Here is a 25,793-nt window from a genome sequence, read left to right as displayed (position 1 = left end):
ATTTAACAAAGGTCTATAAATACTGAAACTTTATTTAAATACATATATTTATATTTTAGATGCTGGGGTGTTGGAATAGCTGGAAGGAGTTAAATGACATGGTAGAACTGTAACCTATAACATCCTTTGAAATTTGCTCTATAGCTACTCATTGAATTGTGCTTTCAAAGTCTTCACCTTTCTGTATATACCCTATATTGCATAACAAGGAAAGAACTGAAACTGTGGAACTGTAAACATAATATTTGAAATTATCTTTACAACTGCTTTTTGAGCTATAATTCGTAAGTTACACCTTTCTGAATGCATGTAATTTTTTACAATTAATGGAAATAGCTTAAGTTGTGAAACTGTGACCCATGATATTCTTTGAAATTTGCTAACTACTTGTTAAATTGTACTTTGAAAGTTATCACTTTATGTATATATGTTAAAGTCCACAATTTTAAAAATGCATTAAAAAATACATGCACATTTTTCCAAAAATATGTGTACTAAGATGCTCTTTGTAACATGTTTATAGGAGCAAAAATTTGGGAACAAGCTAAATGTCTATCACTGTGGGTGGTTAAATAAATTATATTTCCCTTCATATTATGGCACTCTATGGAGCTGTCAAAAAGAAAATCAATAAATATTGATATGAAGAGAAAAAAAAAAAAAAACAAGGAGCACCAAAAGATTATCTAGTACCTTGTAGCTCCTCTTCTATCTCCTCTTCATCTTCACTAGAGGAAGCTAAGTAGGCTTGAAAATCCATGTCCAAAAGCTCCTCCTTTTTAAACTTCTTATTGAGTGTTGTAATTCTTTCATGATCAGTCTCATCCCAAGTGATCTCCACCTTTCACCAATGAATAAACAAAAAGTAACAAAACAAGAATGGAAATGTCACTCAAACTTGCTAAAGAACATATATTGTTAGCTTGGATATTCAACAGCAAGTTTGAAAAATTAAGACATGCTAAAGCAAATATGTGAATAACATGCTTACTAATTGGTGCCCTATTTATGGAAAGAGAAACATTTTTTCTATTAACCTATACCTTCCTCTTTCTAATTCTATGTGGTATTCAAGGTACTTCATTACTGGTATAAAAATTAATCAGTGTGTGGATTAATTACGCTAAAAAAAAAAGAAATGTACTGTTGAAAAAATTAACATTATTATGAATCAGTGAAAACATTTTTTACCTGGAGTTCTGGAGGTCCACAAACTGTTAAGAAATCTGATATAAAGAGTTCATTGTTTTTAACACGATTTCATTGGGGTCCATTTTCCAAAAAAGATTAAGAACCACTCAAGAGAAAGGCATCTATCAGTTGGATGTACAGTAAACCCCAAGATAACACAAATTCATCTAAACCATGACCAGTCTGGTGATTACCTCCTGTTCTCTATGCAGCCTCCATTGTCAGAGGAGGGTTCTGAAAGAGGTTTTATCTTTGTCACAGGGTGGGTCCCACATCTTTTTTTTTTTTCCCTCAGGTCAATTCCCCAGATCAGAACAATAAAATGGACATGAATTAACCAAAAGATCCTTAAAATAGCCTCCACTGTCTTAGAAGTTCTAGCTAGTCACAGGACAGAGTCACCCCTATTCTGTAATGAAGTCTGAGCTGACAACCATCAAACTGCCGCTGGAATTGGCACAGATGTGGATGATGCAATCAGACCCCAGGAAGTCCAGACTGTCTGGCTGCACAGGCTTGCCCTGGTCATTTTTTCAGTCTTGAAAATAACAGGACCCCACATTTTATGTAAACTGAATTTCCTGGATCTCACTTACTGCATAATGGTGGGGTTTTACTGCACTCATTAACCAATCAATGCCACAGAGTGCCAATCACTGCATGGAGGAGGCAGAAGCAGCAGTGCTCTCTCTGTTCTCAGCCCCTCATGAGAAGAATGCAGCGATGTGCACAAAGGAAAGGAAGAGGAAGCCACGAGTAGAAGGCTTATAGGGAAAAGAGTGAAGGTAGTGAGCTAAGTAACAAAGTATTTCAATAGACAGAAACCTCTTGATTGTTTATTAAGCATTAATGTGACATCAAGGAGTCCTGAATTGTTCTACTTATATTGTTTTTACAATTTCGATCATATCTTCAGAAAAATGCATTCATACTTTATATTAATTTTTCACTAATTTTGTTTTTAACTGTGATTTGAGGTAATTTTGCTACCTCTGCTCTCCTATTCCCTAGGATATTCTTAAGTGATATATTACTTATTAAAGGACCTGATTGGACAAGAGTGTGTGGGCAAGATAAAACAGGAAAAAGAAACAACAGCAGGTAAAAGATTCAGGATTACAGGCTTAACAAATACCTGAAAATGGCTTCAAACAGATGTTGCAGGTATAAATGCAAATACACTTGTATCCTATACATTAAAATTTTGAATACTTTCCATTTCTAAAGATGTCATCAGTAAATAACACTCTAAATCTCTTCCTAAAGCAGTAAAGACAAGCTACACATTTTCAAGAGTTAAGAAGTACCGTAGACGTTCCCATTGCAGCAGATGTGAAATATTTTGGTTTATATGCTGTTAAATCCACTTCTGAGGCTATGTCCTTGGGCTCATCATCAAAAGCAATATCATCTGGTATAAACCTAAGAAGAAAAGATAAAATAAATGTATTTAAACATATGCTGCAGTGATAAACAAATGGAGTTTGGATTGTCTTCTAATTAGCTGTAGTTTATACACACGTGCCATATAAAAGTTTCTGCAGAACACACATGTAGAATAAACAGGCAAACAATGTCAGCAATAATCTTGGCACCAAATTTCTGAAATTCATGAATTATAAATCAGTAATTTCACTAAATTTGATAGAACTCTGTTTACTAAGAAACTCTGGATTAGGAGTCAGTGATAGGAGTTAGGTGCAAACACATAAGGGCCTCTTATGCTTCAGAAACCCAGATTCCTGATGTAAAGTCATTAGCTTGCTATAAGATATTTTAAAAATCAAATAGAACTATTTATGAATAAGTCTCCTGAATGTAAAGTATCATACCCATGGATGGCATTGAAAACATGGGTAAGTTTAAGATCAATTCCTCAAGACCATAAAATCTTATTATCAGAGGCGGGGCAAGATGGCAGACTGGTGAGCTGTATGTTTTAGTTACTCCTCCAGGAAAGTAGGTAGAAAGCCAGGAACTGCGTGGACTGGACACCACAGAGCAATCTGACTTTGGGCATACTTCATACAACACTCATGAAAACGTGGAACTGCTGAGATCAGCGAAATCTGTAAGTTTTTGCGGCCAGGGGACCCGCCCCCCTCCCTGCCAGGCTCAGTCCCGGGGGAGGAGGGGCTGTCAGCTCCGGGAAGGAGAAGGGAGAACTGCAGTGGCTGCCCTTATCAGAAACTCATTCTACTGATTCAAACTCCAACCATAGATAGACTGAGACCAGACACCAGAGAATCTGAGAGCAGCCAGCCCAGCAGAGAGGAGACAGGCATAGAAAAAAACAACACGAAAAACTCCAAAATAAAAGCAGAGGATTTTTGGAGTTCTGGTGAACACAGAAAGGGGAAGGGCCCTGAGGCGCATATGCAAATCCCGAAGAAAAGCTGATCTCTCTGCCCTGTGGACCTTTCCTTAATGGCCCTGGTTGCTTTGTCTCTTAGCATTTCAATAACCCATTAGATCTCTAAGGAGGGCCCGTTTTTTTGTTTTGTTTTTTTTTTTAATCCTTTTTTCTTTTTCTAAAACAATTACTCTAAGAAGCCCAATACAGAAAGCTTCAAAGACTTGCTATTTGGGCAGGTCAAGTCAAGAGCAGAACTAGGAGAGCTCTGAGACAAAACGCAATAATCCAGTGGCTGAGAAAATTCACTAAACACCACAACTTCCCAAGAAAAGGGGGGTGTCCGCTCACAGCCATCATCCTGGTGGACAGGAAACACTCCTGCCCATCGCCAGCCCCATAGCCCAGAACTGCCCCAGACAACCCAGTGTGACGGAAGTGCTTCAAATAACAGGCACACACCACAAAACAGGGCGTGGACATTAGCCTTCCCTGCAACCTCAGCTGATTGTCCCAGAGTTGGGAAGGTAGAGCAGTGTGAATTAACAAAGCCCCATTCAGCCATCAATTCAGCAGACTGGGAGCCTCCCTACACAGCCCAGCAGCCCAGAACTGCCCAGGGGGGACGGCATTCACCTGTGACATAGCACAGCCATCCCTCAACAGAGGACCCGGGGTGCACGGCCTGGAACAGGGGCCCAATTGCAAGTCTCAGGAGCCATACGCCAATACCAAGGACTTGTGGGTCAGTGGCAGAGACAAACTGTGGCAGGACTGAAATGAAGGATTAGATTATTGCAGCAGCTTTAAAACTCTAGGATCACCAGGGAGATTTGATTGTTAGAGCCACCCCCTCCTCCCTGACTGCCCAGAAACACGCCCCATACACAGGGCAGGCAACACCAACTACACACGCAAGCTTGGTACACCAATTGGACCCCACAAGACTCACTCCCCCACTCACCAAAAAGGCTAAGCAGGGGAGAACTGGCTTGTGGAGAACAGGTGGTTTGTGGACGCCACCTGCTGGTTAGTTAGAGAAAGTGTACTCCACGAAGCTGTAGATCTGATAAATTAGAGATAAGGACTTCAATTGGTCTACAAATCCTAAAAGAACCCTATCAAGTTCAGCAAATTCCACGAGGCCAAAAACAACAGAAAATTATAAAGCATATGAAAAAACCAGACGATATGGATAACCCAAGCCCAAGCACCCAAATCAAAAGACCAGAAGAGACACAGCACCTAGAGCAGCTACTCAAAGAACTAAAGATGAACAATGAGACCATACTACGGGAGATAAAGGAAATCAAGAAGACCCCAGAAGAGCATAAAGACGACATTGCAAGACTAAATAAAAAAATGGATGATCTTATGGAAATTAAAGAAACTGTTGACCAAATTAAAAAGATTCTGGACACTCATAGAACAAGACTAGGGGAAGTTGAACAACGAATCAGTGACCTCGAAGATGACAGAATGGAAAATGAAAGCATAAAAGAAAGAATGGGAAAAAAATTGAAAAAATCGAAATGGACCTCAGGGATATGATAGATAATATGAAACGTCCAAATATAAGACTCATTGGTGTCCCAAAAGGGGAAGAAAAGGGTAAAGGTCTAGGAAGAGTATTCAAAGAAATTGTTGGGGAAAACTTCCCAAATCTTCTAAACAACATAAATACACAAATCATAAATGCTCAGCGAACTCCAAATAGAATAAATCCAAATAAACCCACTCCGAGACATATACTGATCACACTATCAAACACAGAATAGAAGGAGCAAGTTCTGAAAGCAGCAAGAGAAAAGCAAATCACCACATACAAAGGAAACAGCATAAGACTAAGTAGTGACTACTCAGCAGCCACCATGGAGGCAAGAAGGCAGTGGCACGATATATTTAAAATTCTGAGTGAGAAAAATTTCCAGCCAAGAATACTTTATCCAGCAAAGCTCTCCTTCAAATTCGAGGGAGAGCTTAAATTTTTCACAGACAAACAAATGCTGAGAGAATTTGCTAACAAGAGACCTGCCCTACTGGAGATACTCAAGGGAGCCCTACAGACAGAGAAACAAAGAAAGGACAGAGAGACTTGGAGAAAGGTTCAGTACTAAAGAGATTCGGTATGGGTACAATAAAAGATATTAATAGACAGAGGGGAAAAATATGACAAACATAAACCAAAGGATAAGATGGCTGATTCAAGAAATGCCTTCACGGTTATAACGTTGAATGTAAATGGATTAAACTCCCCAATTAAAAGATATAGATTCGCAGAATGGATCAAAAAAAATGAACCATCAATATGTTGCATACAAGAGACTCATCTTAGACACAGGGACACAAAGAAACTGAAAGTGAAAGGATGGAAAAAAATATTTCATGCAAGCTACAGCCAAAAGAAAGCAGGTGTAGCAATATTAATCTCAGATAAAATAGACTTCAAATGCAGGGATGTTTTGAGAGACAAAGAAGGCCACTACGTACTAATAAAAGGGGCAATTCAGCAAGAAGAAATAACAATCGTAAATATCTATGCACCCAACCAAGGTGCCACAAAATACATGAGAGAAACACTGGCAAAACTAAAGGAAGCAATTGATGTTTCCACAATAATTGTGGGAGACTTCAACACATCACTCTCTCCTATAGACAGATCAACCAGACAGAAGACCAATAAGGAAATTGAAAACCTAAACAATCTGATAAATGAATTAGATTTAACAGACATATACAGGACATTACATCCCAAATCACCAGGATACACGTACTTTTCTAGTGCTCATGGAACTTTCTCCAGAATAGATCATATGCTGGGACATAAAACAAGCCTCAATAAATTTAAAAAGATTGAAATTATTCAAAGCAATTCTCTGACCATAATGGAATACAATAAGAAGTCAATAACCATCAGAGACTTAGAAAATTCACAAATACCTGGAGGTTAAACAACACACTCCTAAACAATCAGTGGGTTAAAGAAGAAATAGCAAGAGAAATTCCTAAATATATAGAGACGAATGAAAATGAGAACACAACATACCAAAACCTATGGGATGCAGCAAAAGCAGTGCTAAGGGGGAAATTTATAGCACTAAACGCATATATTAAAAAGGAAGAAAGAGCCAAAATCAAAGAACTAATGAATCAACTGAAGAATCTAGAAAATGAACAGCAAACCAATCCTAAACCAAGTACAAGAAAAGAAATAACAAGGATTAAAGCAGAAATAAATGACATAGGGAACAAAAAAACAATAGAGAGGATAAATATCACCAAGAGTTGGTTCTTTGAGAAGATCAACAAGATTGACAAGCCCCTAGCTAGACTGACAAAATCAAAAAGAGAGAAGACCCATATAAACAAAATAATGAATGAAAAAGGTGACATTACTGCAGATCCTGAGGAAATTAAAAAAATTATAAGAGGATATTATGAACAACTGTATGGCAACAAACTGGATAATGTAGAAGAAATGGACAATTTCCTGGAAACATATGAACAACCTAGACTGACCAGAGAAGAAATAGAAGACCTCAATCAACCCATCACAAGCAAAGAGATCCACTCAGTCATCAAAAATCTTCCCACAAATAAATGCCCAGGGCCAGATGGCTTCACAGGGGAATTCTACCAAACTTTCCAGAAAGAACTGACACCAATCTTACTCAAACTCTTTCAAAACATTGAAGAAAATGGAACACTACCTAACTCATTTTATGAAGCTAACATCAGTCTAATACCAAAACCAGGCTTAGATGCTACAAAAAAGGAAAACTACCGGCCAATCTCCATAATGAATATAGACGCAAAAATCCTCAACAAAGTACTTGCAAATCGAATCCAAAAACACATTAAAAAAATCATACACCATGACCAAGTGGGGTTCATTCCAGGCATGCAAGGATGGTTCAACATAAGAAAATCAATCAATGTATTACAACACATTAACAAGTCAAAAGGGAAAAATCAATTGATCATCTCAATAGATGCTGAAAAAGCATTTGACGAAATTCAACATCCCTTTTTGATAAAAACACTTCAAAAGGTAGGAATTGAAGGAAACTTCCTCAACATGATAAAGAGCATATATGAAAAACCCACAGCCAACATAGTACTCAATGGAGAGAGACTGAAAGCCTTCCCTCTAAGATCAGGAACAAGACAAGGATGCCCGCTATCACCACTGTTATTCAACACTGTGCTGGAAGTGCTAGCCAGGGCAATCCGGCAAGACAAAGAAATAAAAGGCATCCAAATTGGAAAAGAAGAAGTAAAACTGTCATTGTTTGCAGATGATATGATCTTATATCTAGAAAACCCTGAGAAATCAACGATACAGCTACTAGAGCTAATAAACAAATTTAGCAAAGTAGCGGGATACAAGGTTAATGCACATAAGTCAGTAATGTTTCTATATGCTAGAAATGAACAAACTGAAGAGACACTCAAGAAAAAGATACCATTTTCAATAGCAACTAAAAAAATCAAGTACCTAGGAATAAACTTAACCAAAGATGGAAAAGACCTATACAAAGAAAAGTACATAACTCTACTAAAAGAAATAGAAGGGGACCTTAAAAGATGGAAAAATATGCCATGTTCATGGATAGGAAGACTAAATGTCATTAAGATGTCAATTCTACCCAAACTCATCTACAGATTCAATGCAATCCCAATCAAAATTCCAACAACCTACTTTGCAGACTTGGAAAAGCTAGTTATCAAATTTATTTGGAAAGGGAAGATGCCTCGAATTGCTAAAGACACTCTAAAAAAGAAAAACGAAGTGGGAGGATTTACACTCCCTGACTTTGAAGCTTATTATAAAGCCACAGATACCAAAACAGCATGGTACTGGCACAAAGATAGACATATAGATCAATGGAATCGAATTGAGAATTCGGAGATAGACCCTCAGATCTATGGCCGACTGATCTTTGATAAGGCCCCCAAAGTCACTGAACTGAGTCATAATGGTCTTTTCAACAAATGGGGCTGGGAGAGTTGGATATCTAAATCCAAAAGAATGAAAGAGGACCCCTACCTCACCCCCTACACAAAAATTAACTCAAAATGGATCAAAGATCTCAATATAAAAGAAAGTACCATAAAACTCCTAGAAGATAATGTAGGAAAACATCTTCAAGACCTTGTATTAGGCGGCCACTTCCTAGACTTTACACCCAAAGCACAAGCAACAAAAGAGAAAATAGATAAATGGGAACTCCTCAAGCTTAGAAGTTTCTGCACCTGAAAGGAATTTCTCAAAAAGGTAAAGAGGCAGCCAACTCAATGGGAAAAAATTTTTGGAAACCATGTATCTGACAAAAGACTGATATCTTGCATATATAAAGAAATCCTACAACTCAATGACAATAGTACAGACAGCCCAATTATAAAATGGGCAAAAGATATGAAAAGACAGTTCTCTGAAGAGGAAATACAAATGGCCAAGAAACACATGAAAAAATGTTCAGCTTCACTAGCTATTAGAGAGATGCAAATTAAGACCACAATGAGATACCATCTAACACCGGTTAGAATGGCTGCCATTAAACAAACAGGAAACTACAAATGCTGGAGGGGATGTGGAGAAATTGGAACTCTTATTCATTGTTGGTGGGACTGTATAATGGTTCAGCCACTCTGGAAGTCAGTCTGGCAGTTCCTTAGAAAACTAGATATAGACTTACTATTCGACCCAGCGATTGCACTTCTCAGTATATACCCGGAAGATCGGAAAGCAGTGACACGAACAGATATCTGCACGCCAATGTTCATAGCAGCATTATTCACAATTGCCAAAAGATGGAAACAACCCAAATGTCCTTCAACAGATGAGTGGATAAATAAAATGTGGTATATACACATGATGGAATACTACGCGGCAGTAAGAAGGAATGATCTCGTCAAACATGTGACAACATGGATGAACCTTGAAGACGTAATGCTAAGCGAAATAAGCCAGGCACAAAAAGAAAAATATTATATGCTACCACTAATGTGAACTTTGAAAAATATAAAACAAATGGCTTATAATGTAGAATGTAGGGGAACTAGCAATTGAGAGCAATTAAGGAAGGGGGAACAATAATCCAAGAAGAACAGATAAGCTATTTAACGTTCTGGGGATGCCCAGGAATGACTATGGTCTGTTAATTTCTGATGGATATAGTAGGAGCAAGTTCACAGAAATGTTGCTATATTAGGTAACTTTCTTGGGGTAAAGTAGGAACATGTTGGAAGTTAAGCAGTTATCTTAGGTTAGTTGTCTTTTTCTTACTCCCTTGTTATGGTCTCTTTAAAATGTTCTTTTATTGTATGTTTGTTTTCTTTTTAACTTTTTTTTCATACAGTTGATTTAAAAAAGAAGGGAAAGTTAAAAAAAAAAAAAGGAAAAAAAAAAAAGATGCAGTGCCCCCTTGAGGAGCCTGTGGAGAATGCAGGGGTATTGGCCTACCCCACCTCCATGGTTGCTAACATGACCACAGACATAGGGGACTGGTGGTTTGATGGGTTGAGCCCTCTACCACAGGTTTTACCCTTGGGAAGACGGTTGCTGCAAAGGAGAGGCTAGGCCTCCCTGTATTTGTGCCTAAGAGTCTCCTCCTGAATGCCTCTTTGTTGCTCAGATGTGGCCCTCTCTCTCGGGCTAAGCCAACTTGAAAGGTGAAATCACTGCCCTCCCCGCTACGTGGGATCAGACACCCAGGGAAGTGAATCTCCCTGGCAACGTGGAATATGACTCCCGGGGAGGAATGTAGACCCGGCATCGTGGGATGGAGAACATCTTCTTGACCAAAAGGGGGATGTGAAAGGAAATGAAATAAGCTTCAGTGGCAGAGAGATTCCAAAACGAGCCGAGAGATCACTTTGGTGGGCACTCTTACGCACACTTTAGACAACCTTTTTTAGGTTCTAAAGAATTGGGGTAGCTGGTGGTGGATACCTGAAACTATTAAACTACAACCCAGAACCCATGAATCTCGAAGACAGTTGTATAAAAATGTAGCTTATGAGGGGTGACAGTGGGATTGGGAATGCCATAAGGACCAAACTCCACTTTGTCTAGTTTATGGATGGATGTGTAGAAAAGTAGGGGAAGGAAACAAACAGACAAAGGTACCCAGTGTTCTTTTTTACTTCAATTGCTCTTTTTCACTCTAATTATTATTCTTGTTATTCTTGTGTGTGTGCTAATGAAGGTGTCAGGGATTGATTTGGGTGATGAATGTACAACTATGTAATGCTACTGTGAACAATGGAAAGTACGATTTGTTTTGTATGACTGCGTGGTATATGAATATATCTCAATAAAATGAAGATTAAATAAAAAAAAAAAAAAAAAAAGACATAATGCTGAGCAAAATAAGCCAGGCACAAAAAGAGACATATTGTATGTTACCACTAATGTGAATTCTGTGAAAAATGTACAATGTTTTATACTGTAGAATGTAGGGGACCTAGAGATACCAATTAGTGGAGAGGGAATGATAATCTAATAAGAACAGATAAACTATGGAGGGTAATCTCAATGTTATGGGAATGCTCAGGAATGATTATGGTTTGTAAACTTTCTTGGATATAGTAAGATCATGTTGGAAGCAATAGAGTTATTTTAGGTTTTTTTTTCTCTTATTCCTTTGTTTTCTTAGGGGTTGTTAATTTTCTTGGGGTATGGTAGGAACATGTTGGAAGCAATGTAGTTATTTTAGATTATTTGTTTTTCTTACTCCTCTGTTTGGACATGGTTTATTAATTTTCTTGGGGTATGGTAGGAACATATTGGAAGCAAAGTAATTATTTTAGTTTATTTGTTTTCCTTAATCCATTGCTTTGTTTGAAATGTTGTAGGGTTTTTTTGGTTGTTGTTTGCCTGTTTGTTTTTAATTTTTTGATAAACAAAGTTAAAAAATTGAAAAAAAATCAGTAGAAAAATGGGAGTAAAAACTAAATGACAAATAGGGTGGGATGGGGGGATGGTTTGGGTATTCTCTTCTCACTTTTATTTTTTATTCTTATTCTGATTCTTTCTGATGTAAGGAAAATGTTCAGAAATAGATTGTGGTGATGAACGCATAACCATATGATCATACTGTGAACAGTTGATTGTATACCATGGATGACTGTATGGTTTGTGAATATATTTCAATAAAACTGAATTAAAAAAAAAAAAAAATCTTATTATCTTACAATTTTTGTCTTGCAAATAACTAATTGTTACATGCAAATTAGCCATCACCAATTGTCTGATAATTCTTAAGGTAGGGAATGGGAAAATAAAAGGCAATAAAAAATTAATTAATTAATAACACATAAAAAACACCTGAGCGATCATTTCAAATGTTATTAATTTGCATATTTTTGTATACTTGGACACATGATAAAAAGTTTCCTTAGACAACTGGGTGGCTGCAGAAAATTCAATTTTTTTTTTTTCTGATATAATGTATGACAAAATACATGAGGGGATATAAATTTTTTTCTATGGTCACTGACCTTATTTTCTAGGTGCTGCCACTTTCTTCAACTAGAGCTTATTCTAAAATTGCATGGCAATGTCCCAAAAAGGAAACAGAAGAGAACAAAACAATTCTGAAAAGAACAAGCTAACATGAATTCAAAATGCCCAAAGTGCTGGACATTCTAACAAATGTTTGGCAACTACTATTTGAACATTCAAAACATGTACCTCCTACTGAAATGGTTAACAGAGAAGGAAATAGCTTGTCTGATGAGATCATGCCATTCTTGCTGTATACATATAAGCATGTTAAAATCTTGCCCCAAATGGACATTAAACAAAGTTTTTTCTTTTTTTTTATTTAACCACTCTGCATGTCTTTGAAACATGAAAGCCACTGACTATGAAATAACGCATCTTTTTCAGAAATACTTCGTTTTGAGAACAAAGTCTCTGACAAACCTGAGATCCAAAGAAGTGATTTCTATTGAAAGTGTCACAGTAGAATGGTTTACTGGGTTCAAAAGACTAGACTAATAATAAAATGGTATAGTAGTTCAGCTTTCTGTTTCCTTACACTTGACATTCACAACCAGCTAAGGTTTTTCAGCTCTGCTTCAGTGAAGCCTATGCACGTGGAGAAAATAACACCCAAGTCTGAATGCAAGCAACACTATTTACTGAGGTAGCATTCACAGCAGCCTGCCCAACAGAACATGCTGTGATAATGGCAATGTTGTGTATCTGCTCCGCCCAACATTTAGCCACTGAGTACTTGAAATATCTGTAATGCGATGAAGGAACTGAATTTTAAATTTTTAATTAAATAAAATGAAAATAGACGAGGCTCATGGCTACTGCATTGGACAGAACAGATCTAGAGGATCATCAATGTAATTAGCAAATTCCTCTGTCCCTACTCCAACACTTTTTACAAAACTACTTTACCTGGCTCCTAGCTCTAAAAGAGCTGGAAAGAAGTTTCACTGCATACAACCCATCATCGCAAAATCATAGCTGACATGTTTAAAAGGACATAAATGCGGGGCTGACTCATACACAACACTGTCACCTTTCTCATTCCAGTTTTCGTTACGAGTGATGTTCCATAGGACAGAGTTCATCCAAAAGCAAAAAAAAATCCCTTCAGAATATGAAACAATAGGGAGCATGACCAGTTCCAATATTTTGCTTCTAATAATCACATGGTGCTACAAGATTAAAATGGCAAAACACACATTGGATTACCTTAGATCTATGAAAGAACAACTACTTTCGAATTCCAGGCCATCACAATCCTCATAAATTTTACTGGCTGTTTCAGGAGAATCACAGTCTACTACTGCATAATAGTACTTCAGTCGCTTGAACTGATAATCTCTCAATTTTTCTCTAGAGGCCCTAAAGGAGAGAAAACAATAAGCGTACTTATCAGGAACTGCAACAAACTATTTCCCCTTAGAAAAATAAGTGTAATTGTTTCAAGACAAATCTATTTTAAGTTGGTCTTAATTCCAAGCCATCTTTTCTTCCTGACTTTGCTTTTCTGAGCACTAAATACTCAATTTATTATTCTGACAAGGTACAGACTTTAGATATTTTGACTGGAATGTGGTGTCTAGAAAAGGAGAATGTGAGAATTACATTTTATTTCTTAGAACAGCTGCTTTGTTGTTTTTTGTTGTTTGTTTTCTTGTTTTGACTACCACATAGTGCCTTCTCAAGTAAAACCACTAGACAGGATCACTATATTATAAAATATGCTAAAAAGCATTACTTCTAATTACAAAGAAATTCCTGATCTTGCAAATGTTTGCTCCAGATTCAGGTGCTGTCAAGCCAAAATGGGTTAAGTTTAACTTCATTTAACCACAATTCTTTAAAGGTCTTCATCTGCCTTCTCCTGTCACCAATCCATTTAATTATAAAGTATATGTATAGCTCCACCTAGTGGTTTAAAAAATTCCTTAAAATTATTTCTCTACTGCATTACGAAGATGAACTTTCTATCATTTTAAAAAATTTTTCTATTTAATCCTAAAAATATGAAAAATTATATAATTTGAAAGTAAACAAAGTCTCAATGCCACTTATATGGAAAGCAACATTCCAGAAAAAAAGGAAAACTTATTAATTCAGAATAAAGAAGCTGAGAATAAATCAGTTTAATAATGAAATGTTTTCCAAAACTGCAGTAATTATTTTTATGAATGTACAAATATAAATATACAAACAAAATGTTATTGTCTGTCACTTCTGACAGACTTTGATCTGCTTAGCAACCTGTTTTAACTATGAATGGCAAAGTGCAAACTTTAGTTCCTAACTATTAAAATGAACAGAATGAATTAGTGAAATGAATTTATAGGGCTTAGTTTTATTTTAATGACTTAATACCAGTCCTTTTCAGGGGCATCTTCAGGAATGCTTAATAATTCTACTGGTCCTTGAACTTGCTCTTCCTTCATCCTCTCCTTTCCAAACTCCGAAGGATAAATCTAAACACAAAAAATAAAATCAATGTATATCATACATTCGTTTTCATACACTATCAAAGTCTATCAAGGTCTGGAACCATCAAAATCACAAGTGGACTCAATGAAAACAGCAAAGATGATTCATTAGAGGAAGCTAACACACCCTGAGGAATTTAAAAATAAAGTCCTTTGACTAGAAAAGTAAGAGATGCTGGGCTTAGCAGCATCTATCAGCTAATATTTCCTCCACCTATCAGCTGGACAAGATGGTTCTGGGATCCAAGGGAAAAATTTAGAAAAGCAAAAGAAGATTCCAGGCTCAGGGAACACTGAATATAAACACACATGAAAAATGACTGGATTAAACAGTTTACATGAAATATACAAAAATGATTTTAAAAATACATAAAACATGGATAATGAAGAAAAATGATTTTGTAATGCTCAACTTATCTCAAGTCACACCATTTACCCAATGCTTTCTTTAAAATAAATTCCTTATATAGAAAAAAGAGCAGAACCGATGACAATTTTATCATATAAAATTAGAAGTAGTCTTGGAATAAGAAAAAGGATTCACCCTTACCAGTATCTGATATTTTAACTTGGCTACTTTGAGAGTCAAGAACTATAACCGCACTAATTTGCATAGTTTTGATACTAATGGGCTTAATCTACATTTGTTAACTAACACATTTTTGAGTTGTATGAAATATGTAATTTACCAACTAAAGCATCCAAGTTTTTCTTACTGATTTGTGTGTGTGTGTGTGTATATATATATATATATATATATATATATAAAACTAATGTAGAAGTTCTAAATATAGAGGAAGTTCACAGATGTTGATCCTTTCTTATAGTTTTTTGTCTTTTCTAAGTCTAGGAATTCCTACTATCCATCTTCTGAAACATAAGATTTAACAAACATAAAATTGTTTTATTCTGTTTCTGTGGTTTGAATTTTATAATTCTTTTGCTTTCTTACTTCATCTGGAGTTTATTTGGGGTCATTATGAAGTGAGGATCTGAACTAAGTTCTCTGTCCTAAGACTTGTACACTTATCCTAATACCAATAAGCAGCTTATTTTGATCTAAATTATAATATAAACTCTTTCTGGCTACCTATTCCTTTCCATACATTTGTACCTCTATTTTTACCAATATGTGTTAACTATTGTAGTATCATAAAATGTTCAGATATTGTAATTGGTAGGGGGAGTCCTGTTATACTGGTATGATTTTTCAAAACTTTATCAGTTATTTTCAAGTGTTTATTCTTTTAGATGATTACAGGTATCTTTTTTTTTTTTTTTTTTAACATTCACTTGAACTGGAATTTTTGACTGGAAACTACACTAAAAGTGTAGAATTGACATCTTTAAGTATTTAAACAGAATAATAATTGAGAACTGTTTCAGGCACTGTACTAAATACTCAGTGAGTTCCTTTTTGCTTAATCCCTACAACTATCCTAAGAAGTACTATTGCTATAGCAACTTGTCAGATGAGAAGATACATTTGAAAGACTACTTAATAAAGTATGCAAGATCACATAGCACACCTCAGAACCAAGATTTGAACCCAGGTCTGTCATAACCCAGTCTTGATTCCTAACCATTTCCCCGGCTTTCTAGAAATATGGTATGTCTCAAAATTTATGTTAGTTCTTCAAACTTACCAAGGGTTACAGTTTACTTGATATGGGTCATATATATTTATTAAGGTAATTCCTAAGGATTTTATGTTTTTGTTGCTAGTGTAAATAGGATTTTTTTTGTTACTTGGCTAATACTGGCAATGAGGAATGTTATATATTATTTTTAATACTTTTTATTCCTGTATTGAAGTTATGTTATGGTAGATTTTCAACTGATTTCTTTGGCTTTTCTAAGTTAACATTCATATAACTCATCAATAATAATAATAATTTTACCTCTTCCTTTCTAACATTTATCCCTGTTATTTCAGTTTCATGCCCAAATGTACCGGACAATTACCAGATTATTTCCTTAAAAGGAAAGCTTATAGACTTACAAAATCGGATTTAAGTTACAATGCTAAGAAATACATCAAAATGAAATTAATTCTCACCTTTACAGAAAATATAACACCCCCTTTAGGTTTAAATGAATTAAACAGAGCCAGCAAATCTTTTGCCTTTAGTCTATCCCAGTCCATGTTGCAAACTGCTAATCGACGTGTAATCTGAAAAACGAGAAAAATTATATATTACATAACCTATATCATTCCCAATGCTTGAAAAACAAAGATACTAAAAATGAAATGTCCTCTTTTTTCCAAACACTGAAATTATAAGTAAATATCTAAGTGTCAAAGGAATAAGAAGTATGTCAAAGAGAACTTCAAATGAGTCAAATGACAGTAAAATCATCAACAGATAAGCACTTTCTCTTACTTTGGTTCTTAGTTGTTGAATGAGGACATGACCATGAACTAATTTCTTACCTATGAAGTTTAAAAATCCATTTTGCCACCATGCATGAGTAGAGAAGTTGAGTATGTTGTTACCCTGCAGCATTTCTAATACATATAGTAGGAACAGAAATATAAACTACCAGCTAAAACAATTATTTTCTAAAAATTGCATGTGATTTTTACTTAGGTAGAACTTCTCCCTTCTGTTTGGACAAATTCTACTTTAATACAGATATGTTCCAAAACAAGACATTCTAATCATAATTATCATTAAGAGAATTATTTACCAACAAAGTTTTTCCCACCTAATTTAATGACATCAATCCTACCACCCATAAAAGCTAACTGTACTGTGTTCTTCACAACTTTATTGAAAAGGTTACCTCGTCAGCCCGAGGAGCATCTTTATCTAACTCTCTCCAAGCATGCTCAAAACCGGATTCCTCTGGAAGTAAATCTGCCATATCTTCTTCATCTTCAGAACTAGTTTCTATATTTCCTTTACCCCTAGCAAGGTCAGGGCCACTGTCACTTTCATCTTCATCCTCCTCATCCTCCTCATCTTCCTCATCTTCATCTTCATTGTCGCCATCATCATCTGAAGTGCTACCAACCTCTATTTCATCTTCAGAGTCTTCATCATCTTCCATTTCACTAGCACTTTCTGAACCTTTCTCCGGAGCATCTTTATCAAACGTTTCACCATCTGTTGTGTTTTCCTCACTGTCTCCTTCCATTATGAGAGGAACCACTGCAAAAAAGGATAAAAGAGGGAAAAACCAAGGAAATGCAAACACTAATTCAGTGTTTAATTAAAATAGAATCCAAATTATTTTGACATCAAACCCAGCAAAAATATTATTTCTTTGAAACAGACTAAATGAAAATATAATCCAGCAAAATTCATGCCTAGCCAAGTTATTTAATAGAAATTTTAACATATACCCAGATCATGCAAGTAGTTCCATACCTTCACTCAAGAAGTATTTATGGAGTACTTGCTATGCAGTCAATATACAGTGGTAGGTAAAAGAGAAGCAATCAGTACCCTCTGTGAACTTTTGGTCTAGTATCGAGATATCAACCAAATAAAATCAATCAAATCAATACACACACAAAAATGAAGTTACTAGGATAAGTGCCAAGAAGGAATGGTATATGGTGCTGTGCTATGAGAGCATATAATAGGGGTCTCCAAGTGATAGCTGAGCTACTTCTTGGAGGATGAGGAGGAGTTGAGTTGTCAAAGTTAGACTAACAGAAGAGGGAAATTGGTTCCAAACAGCAAGAAAAGCATTTGTAAAGCTCTGCTGATAGGAAAAAGCTTGGCAAGCACATCTGGATTTCATAAAAAGCAAGGAATCAAGTAAGAAACAAAGCTGAAAGGTAGGTAGGGGCTACATTATCCAAAAAAATCATGTGGAGAGTTTTGGACTTTCATGAGAGCAACGGGAAGTCACTGACATGTTTTCAGAAGGAGGAATATTATCAGATATGTGTACTGAAGAGATCACTTCGACTCCATTGTTGAAAACTGACTGGAGGAAGTCAAGAGTAGATGTGAAGAGATCAATCAGAAGGGTAATACAGCACTCCAAGCAAGAAATCAAGGTAGCGCTAAGTTGGTGGCAGTGGAGATGTAGAGAAGTGAATGGATTTTAGAGTCATGAAGTAAAACTAATAGCAATCAGTAATGGGAGTTTTGAAAGTCAAGGATGACTACTAGCTTCTTGGCTGGCATAGAGAGATGACAGGTAGACAGACAGACAGACAGACATAGATAAATAGGCAGACACTGGAAGAGAACCAGTTTGTTAGAAGGAGAATCACAAGTTCAGTTTTAGACATGTTTGTTTAATTTGAGGTGCCCCTGAATCCACTAAGAGAAGATATCAAGAAAGAGTTGGTTATGAGTCTACAGCTCAGAGAAGTTGGGGCTGGAGATAAAATCTGAGTCATTCAAGAGTAGTTGGCAACAGAAGCTATGATGTGGAAGAGATAACCTATAAAATGAGATAAGTAATGTCTGTAAAGTTCTAACTCCTGAACTTTGTAACTAAATAACATGGTAACTAAAAGTGAAACATTGTTTTTACTTATTTTGTTTTTAGCCCTAACACTCCAAAATGGGCTCACTTCCTGTTTCTAAAGCAACCAAATGCTCCCATCTACTCTGTGTGTATCTTATCTTATACATTTTATTCATCTTTAAGATGGAACTTATATTTCTGTTTATTCACAGGATCTAAGCTTGGAGAAGTAAAGAAAATTTTAAAGGTTTAAGACTTTGCTTCTTTTGTTCCTACAATCCTATAATAATTTATTGATCAAATATTTATTGAATATCTACTATGTACAAAGCATTGAACTAGAAGAAAGGAAAAGGAAGGTGATTTGCAAAATGATCTCATGTCCTGGAGGGACTCATAAACAAAAGGAAATTATTTATTGATTTATAAATCTATGGTCTAAAACACCAGGGGACCACAGAAAGAGAAACAAAGATGCTATTTTCCCTGAGATTAATTGAACATAAAGGAGTTTTGTCACATGGAAAAGTAGGAAATAGGCTTTTATTTTAGTAGCATAAGGGAGTGGGACATAATAAAAGTAACTAGTTAGTAGATGTGAAAAACACAAGAGAAGGCATTCATAAGTTCTGAATATGGGATCAGAAAACTACTAATACCACAACAGTGAAAGAATTACTGTGAGGTAAGCAGAAGAATTTACTTTTAAGCACCATAATACACAGATATAACACCTTAGGGACCCAGTCTTTACGGTACTACCCTATTTCTCAAGTGTCAATCATTATCATATCAAGTCCATGATATTTCCACATCACTCATATTTTTATTTTTAAAAATGTTTAAAAACTCAGCTTTGTTCTATACAATATCCCTGAAGTCACAAACATGATATGATTTTCTAAGATGTTGAATAAACACAACTGTTGATATTTAAAACTTTAAATATGACGAGCAATTTTTCATTCAGAGATAACTATTGTTAGTATCTGGTACATAACACCTAAATTTTTTTCCATGATACATCCAACTTTTTTTTTTTTTCTTAATAAAATCAGGTCATACAATTTATGGTATTTTGTAACCTATTTTTAAAACTTCATGTATCATAGACATGTTTGGTTATACTGTAACCTATTTAATCAATCCCTTAATGATTAATGTTACTTTTTTTTTAATTTTAAAAACATTGCTGCAATGAACATCCATTGCTTGTCTTATTATTTACCTAAAATAAATTCTTATGAGTACACACGTGCTGGGCATCAATGTTTAAAAATGACACACAATACCAAACAGCAACTCCTCACATCACCTTTAGCTACAGCACCTGGAAACTCCCTTGCACATAGCAGTTGCTGGATAAGAACTGATGAATGAATAATGACCAAAAGATGGTCACATGTAAAGTCACTGAATACCCACTTACAGATAGATAATGCCTTTTCTGGACTCTGGAACCAATGTAAAATTATTGCAAGCAATGTGGTGGGTAGGAAAAATCAGAGGACTGGAGTTGCAACCCAAGCTCTCTTTGTGACCTCACCTAAATCACTTTAACCTTCATTCTTGATTAATGTATCCCAATTTCTCAAGGTTATTGAGAAAATTAAATGAGAAAAGATATGTGAGAAGATTCTGTAAAATCAATCTAAAGGATTATATGGATATGTTATATCCATCAAGTGCTCCGAATCAAGTAGAACTTAAAGGATGCTAGACTACTTACCTCACAAATTCAGGATCAAACCAGCATAGCTGCTAGTCCCACTCTGACCTTATTTGCCAATTTCAGTAACCAGACTCCCACCCCTTCTCCCTTTACCTCAATTTGTTACCTGGTTCCACTACAAAAGGAATGGGATCCTATTTCTGTCCCTGCTATTTGGAATTCTGTCCAATGCCTGATACTTCCTACCTCCCTCATGTCATCTCTGCCTGTCAAGACCTCGCTGCTTTTTCCTGTTACATACCCTCTTTGGGCAAGTGATCACTGCAAGCCTCTGTCTGGCTCACCTGAACAACTAATTCTAAGCTACAACATCAACTATCAGCAACAGTAACATGCAAAAGTTCCTGCTGCCAGAGGAAACACAAAATTTTAGTAAGCTTAGCAAACATGCAAACACAAACTAAAGCCAGGTGCTTCTTAGGTAGCTCCAAACAGCCATTTCTAAAAGTCCTATTATCTACTCACCCCTTCAGAGAGCTTACGCTCTAATTAAATGGGACTACTGAGCTCTTCTGAACATGCCCAATCCATCTTTGCTCAATAAGTTCTTTCCAAGTAGAATGCTCTGGTCCCCAAATTTATTTTTCCAAATCCCAATGAAAATAATGCTTCCCCTATGAAATTTTCTCTGATCACTGCATCCTGAGTGACCACACTCTCTGAAATCTTATAGTCCTCTGCTGAATGTATTTTATGGCCCTTATTTTTTTTCTATTTTGTATTATAGTTCTAACTAATTTCTTCTTCCATTTTAGATCTGCACTATCCAATAATGGTAGCCAATGGCTACTGAGCACTGGAAATGTGGCTAGTCCCAACTGAGATGTGCTATAAGTGTAAAGCATACATTGGATTGTGATGTCTGCGTACAAAAATAGAATGCAAACTATTCCATTATATTTTTTTGTATTGATTACATGTTGAAATAGCATTTTTGATATACTGGACTAAATAAAATATATCATTAAAATTAACTTCACCTGTTTCTTTTAACTTTTCTAAAGGCTATCAGAAAATCAAAATTACATTTTTCTATTGAACAGGGCTGCTTCAGACAAGAGCCACTGCTTAGAGTTTAGCAGGTTATTTGCAAAAGGGCTGAAATCCAGCCCAACTCCACTCACCAAGCCTTGCACCCTGAAGGGAGACTGTCTGCTCAGGGAAAGAAAATCTGTTGCTTCACTTAAAGGTTCTGTCTCCTCACAAACTGGGAGCCTTGGGCATGCTATATGCCAGAGGAGGATGCCTTTTTTATTCTGCACAAAGGCATCATATAAGCTAGTAGCCATGAAATGTGGAACCTTGTTCTACTCATGTTCTATCTGCCACATATGAGTTACTAAGGTTACACAATATGGTTCTCACTAGTGGACATTACAAATCAAAACCATTGATAAGCCTCACACTCAAATCTTCATTTATCCATCTTCTAGTCATTTTAGCACTAAGTCAAAAATTAAAGTCACTTGCATGGTATGTTTCTCTTTCATAGCTTTATACTTCCAAATAAGCACCTGATGATCATTACCTTTATATTGTGAAAATACTTATTAGGGTATGTTTATTTTTTAAAAGATTAGTATCAAAATAAATAATGCAACATTAAAGAATCCTTAATTCTTTCCAACTAACCTGACAGTATTTCTCTTCTTGTCTCAAAGCACTTGACCTTGGGAAATTTTACAGTTTCAGTGATGCCAGTATCTACCGTCCTTAGTTTTTCTCTGAGAGACAAGTCAGTACTATGCAGAACAATGTTTTTTTTGTCTTTGGTACTTTTTTGTGTAAATTCTTCACAATCCTTCTTGGGACTTTCTTTTGCATATGTCTTCTTGGACTTACATGAATTTTTCATTTTCTGAATTCTTTCAGAATTATCTAATTCATGTTTATTTCCAGAATCCTTTTGATTAATTTTCTTGGTTTCTTTGTTTTTCCTTTTCTCCTCATGTAGATTTTTTGAATCTATTCCTTTTGTAGTCTGGGATTTTTTCTTCTTCATTTTCTTTTGGCTCAATGTTTTGCTGTCTTCCTCGGAGAGATCTGAATCAGAATCTGAAAGGTCATAATAGCGTTTCAAGTCCTCTGTAGTGCTGTGGTTGATGGGGCGCCCTCTTTTATCCACGGCATAGTTCAATTTGAACTTTTTGTCATGAAACATGGCTCGAAATCTCTTGTCAATTTTGACTTTTCTATCTTTTTCTGGCATTTCCCAAAATCTTGGGTCCTTAGTAACTCGGGTAAACCGCTGATCACTCATTATTTCTTGTTTGGATGCCATTTTTAAACGTCTATACTGGACAAGTGCTTGAAGAAACCAAATACTAAAAAATAAAACAAACATTACAATAATGAAGGCTTAAGATTATAATTACAATGCTTTGAGAAAAACATTAATTCACAACATCCTGTAAGTTATATTACCTGAAATGAAAGTAACTTAAATATAAGTTCACCTCCCCAACTTACTCTGGGTCACATGTAGAAAAACAAAAATATATCAAAATATCTTTTTTTCATTAGAGAGCATCTGGGTAAAATACAAAACCAAGCAGAATCCCAGGGCTTTGTGGAAGGGGAAATTGTCCCATTCTGGTCTCATTCACTATAAACCCCTATATCCTGCTATTCCCAACAGCCTGTAGTTCTACAAGGCCAATCTCCTAACTTCTTTCTAAAAAGACCAAAATCAATTCAGGTTTAGCTCAAAAAGCTCCCTCTTTAAATCCTACCATTTTCCAAGAACCAGGAAAAGTCTTACTCCAATTAATAAATATAATTTCTTTTTACAATTTCTTACTCTGGAATAAGGCCAAAAGGGGCAGATCCTACCAAAACATCTATGTATGTATAAGGAGTTTTTATACATATATACATATATGTACAAGCGAGTACAGTATTGTTCCCTTAAAAGTAGTCGCCAGTGGCTTAACATCTCTGGATTTGATCTTAGAAAGAGCCAAGTCACTGATGGTTAAGAACAAGTAGGGATTGATCAAAGAGGGTAGTACTACTTTGTTTCAAAAGGAACACTTGACTAAAAAGCTAAGTTTCTTTTCCTTAAATTTGAAAATAACTTTTTTATAGCTTAAACAGGAAAAATCAAAGGTTTCAAAGACGCATTTAACCATTTAAGCAAAAAGCAATATTTACATTAACAAGAGCAAGCTCTTACTATGTACCAGGTACCATACTAAGAATTGTAAATGTATGAAAACATTTAACCCTCCAAACAGCCTTACGAAGTAGGTACCACCTCGTCCAACTAGCAGAGGTAATGCATGCAAATGTTTAGAAGGAAAATACTAGATTAACGTCCGATATTCGAAGGGACTGGAAAGCGATCCGACCTCACATCCGATGCCCTCCCTTATGTCCGTAGCCCACTCCTCCCTTCAATCCCCCCATCAAATGCTAGGAACACTCGGCCTACCCCGAAACGAGGGTCCCCTTCCTACCAGCCAAACCTCGGGCGCAGCTATTGGACTGAGGTCCTCGAGAAAACCACTTCTCGGGACCAAGGAAGAATCAAACATGAAAAAAGAGACGGAAAGACGAAGGGATGCACCACTCACAAATCCAAATACCCTGTCAAAGACTTATTATGCCACCTTCACCGCTCACCTTCTCAAGCCCAGCCAGTCACCAACACCGATCCTCTCCGAGTCTCACGCTGGACCCACATCCACAATCCTTTGCGCCGCGCTCAGCCGAAACGGTAAGCGAGCTGGGCCAAACTAGTTCCGCTCTTACCTCTGCGAAGATCTTGAAAATAGTTTCTGAAGCCGCGGATGCGCATGAGCGCGGCTGAAGCGCGCCAGCGAGTGGCGTTGTGACTGAGGATGCTGCGGCCCTTTCGGCTTTGGCGCCTGTGGCAGCCCTCTCGGGCGGTCAGGGACTCTACAGAGACCCTTGGCCGCAAGGAGGTCGCCTCCGGGGTCTCTACCCCGAGGGGCCCGTCCCCCAGGGCTCTGAATATCTTCGACCGGGATTTGAAGAGGAAACAGAAGAACTGGGCGGCCCGGCAGTCGGAGCCAAAGAAGTATGACTACCTGAGAGAAGAGGTGAGACCAGGGAGAATGGGGGACGCCAGCACCGAGCCCCAGGCTTCGGGTCCGCGAGCTCCGGCCGGCCCCGATCGACCCGGTCTCACCGGGTGACCTTGAGCAACCGCCGTGCCTTTCTGGGCCTTTGGGTAATCTTGGTATTTGTAACTGCTTTTCATTCATTCATTCATTCACTCACTTACTCAGCAAATACTGCTTGAGTTACATCCGTGACCAGGACAGAAGCAAGACCCCTGCCCTCACGGGGCTCGCATTCCTATGTGGGGGCGAGACAGAGAGTACACAAGAAACGAATTAATCAATACGATAATTTCGGCTAAAGAAGTAAGGTGAGGGAAATAAAACAAGTTGAAATGATAGCGACTGACATGGTCAGGGAAGGCTATTCAGGGAGGAGACCTGGTGAGGAAGTAGCCAAGCCGAGAGTGTCAGGCTTCTGAGAGGATCGTGTTGAGTCTTCCAGTGAAGCTGGAGTTTAACGAGTGAAGTTGAGTGTAGAGGAAATCAAGCAGGGCCCAGGTCGTTAGGGCCTTATGCGATAAGGACTTGGGATTTTCTTCTCTATCTAGGCAGTCCATCCTGTATGGTAGCCTTTGGCCAATGTGGCTTTTGAGCAGTTAAAATGTAGCTAGTCCGAATTGGGATGTATTGTAGGGGTAAAATATACACTGGATTTCAGTGGCTGAATATGAAAAAAAGAATGTATAACATATCAATGTTTTTAATATTGATTCTGTGTTAAAATAAGTTTTTGATATATTGAGTTAAAGTATATTATTAAAATTAATTTTAATTAATTTAACGTGGCTACTAGAAAATTTAAAATTGCACATGTGGTTTTCATTGTGTTTCTGTTGGACAGCACTGCTCTAGAGGAATGGAGGCTATTGAATGGTTTTAGGAATTATATTTTAGGAGGGTCAAATTAAGATCTCTGATTTGTCTGGTTTGAGATACCTCCTTCTCTCTGCCCAGGTGGAGCTCCCCAAGGACTAGGGGCTCAGGGTTTCTTTTCTCCGGACATGCAGCACCA

At 36.8% G+C, this 25,793-nt stretch overlaps 2 protein-coding genes across 8 annotated transcripts in view; one reads left to right on the top strand and one right to left on the bottom strand.

Moving 5' to 3' along the window:
• The window catches only part of ESF1 (ESF1 nucleolar pre-rRNA processing protein homolog), an 86,609-nt gene extending 62,224 nt beyond the window's left edge, over positions 1-24,385 (bottom strand). The window contains exons 1-8 of one of the 2 annotated variants that reach the window (XM_037811843.1): positions 24,318-24,385; positions 22,326-23,017; positions 17,315-17,682; positions 16,587-16,700; positions 14,412-14,512; positions 13,263-13,415; positions 2,499-2,613; positions 694-841 (exon numbers count right to left, since the gene is read on the bottom strand). In XM_037811843.1, the coding sequence (XP_037667771.1) occupies positions 694-841; positions 2,499-2,613; positions 13,263-13,415; positions 14,412-14,512; positions 16,587-16,700; positions 17,315-17,682; positions 22,326-22,974 (1,648 nt within the window). In that variant the 5' untranslated portion in view covers positions 22,975-23,017; positions 24,318-24,385. Of the gene's footprint in view, positions 1-693; positions 842-2,498; positions 2,614-13,262; positions 13,416-14,411; positions 14,513-16,586; positions 16,701-17,314; positions 17,683-22,325; positions 23,018-24,317 lie in introns of those variants that run through there. The other variant, XM_037811844.1, reaches the window with a different exon arrangement.
• An 83-nt stretch (positions 24,386-24,468) lies between these two features.
• Positions 24,469-25,793, top strand: part of NDUFAF5 (NADH:ubiquinone oxidoreductase complex assembly factor 5) — a 53,626-nt gene continuing 52,301 nt past the window's right edge. For 3 of the 6 annotated variants that reach the window (XR_005213163.1, XR_005213164.1, XM_037812096.1), the window contains exon 1: positions 24,473-24,757. Coding sequence is in view for 2 of the 6 variants with exons in the window: in XM_037812096.1 (XP_037668024.1) it covers positions 24,536-24,757 (222 nt within the window). In the remaining 4 variants the exon portion in view is untranslated. Of the gene's footprint in view, positions 24,758-25,793 lie in introns of all 6 variants that reach the window. The other 3 variants (XM_037812097.1, XM_037812098.1, XM_037812099.1) reach the window with 3 other exon arrangements.

This window comes from Choloepus didactylus, chromosome 19 (assembly GCF_015220235.1).
Source record: "Choloepus didactylus isolate mChoDid1 chromosome 19, mChoDid1.pri, whole genome shotgun sequence".
Classification (NCBI taxonomy): domain Eukaryota; kingdom Metazoa; phylum Chordata; class Mammalia; order Pilosa; family Megalonychidae; genus Choloepus; species Choloepus didactylus.
The sequence above is the reverse complement of the archived record's forward strand: the minus strand, read 5'-3'. Positions and strand labels throughout refer to the sequence as shown.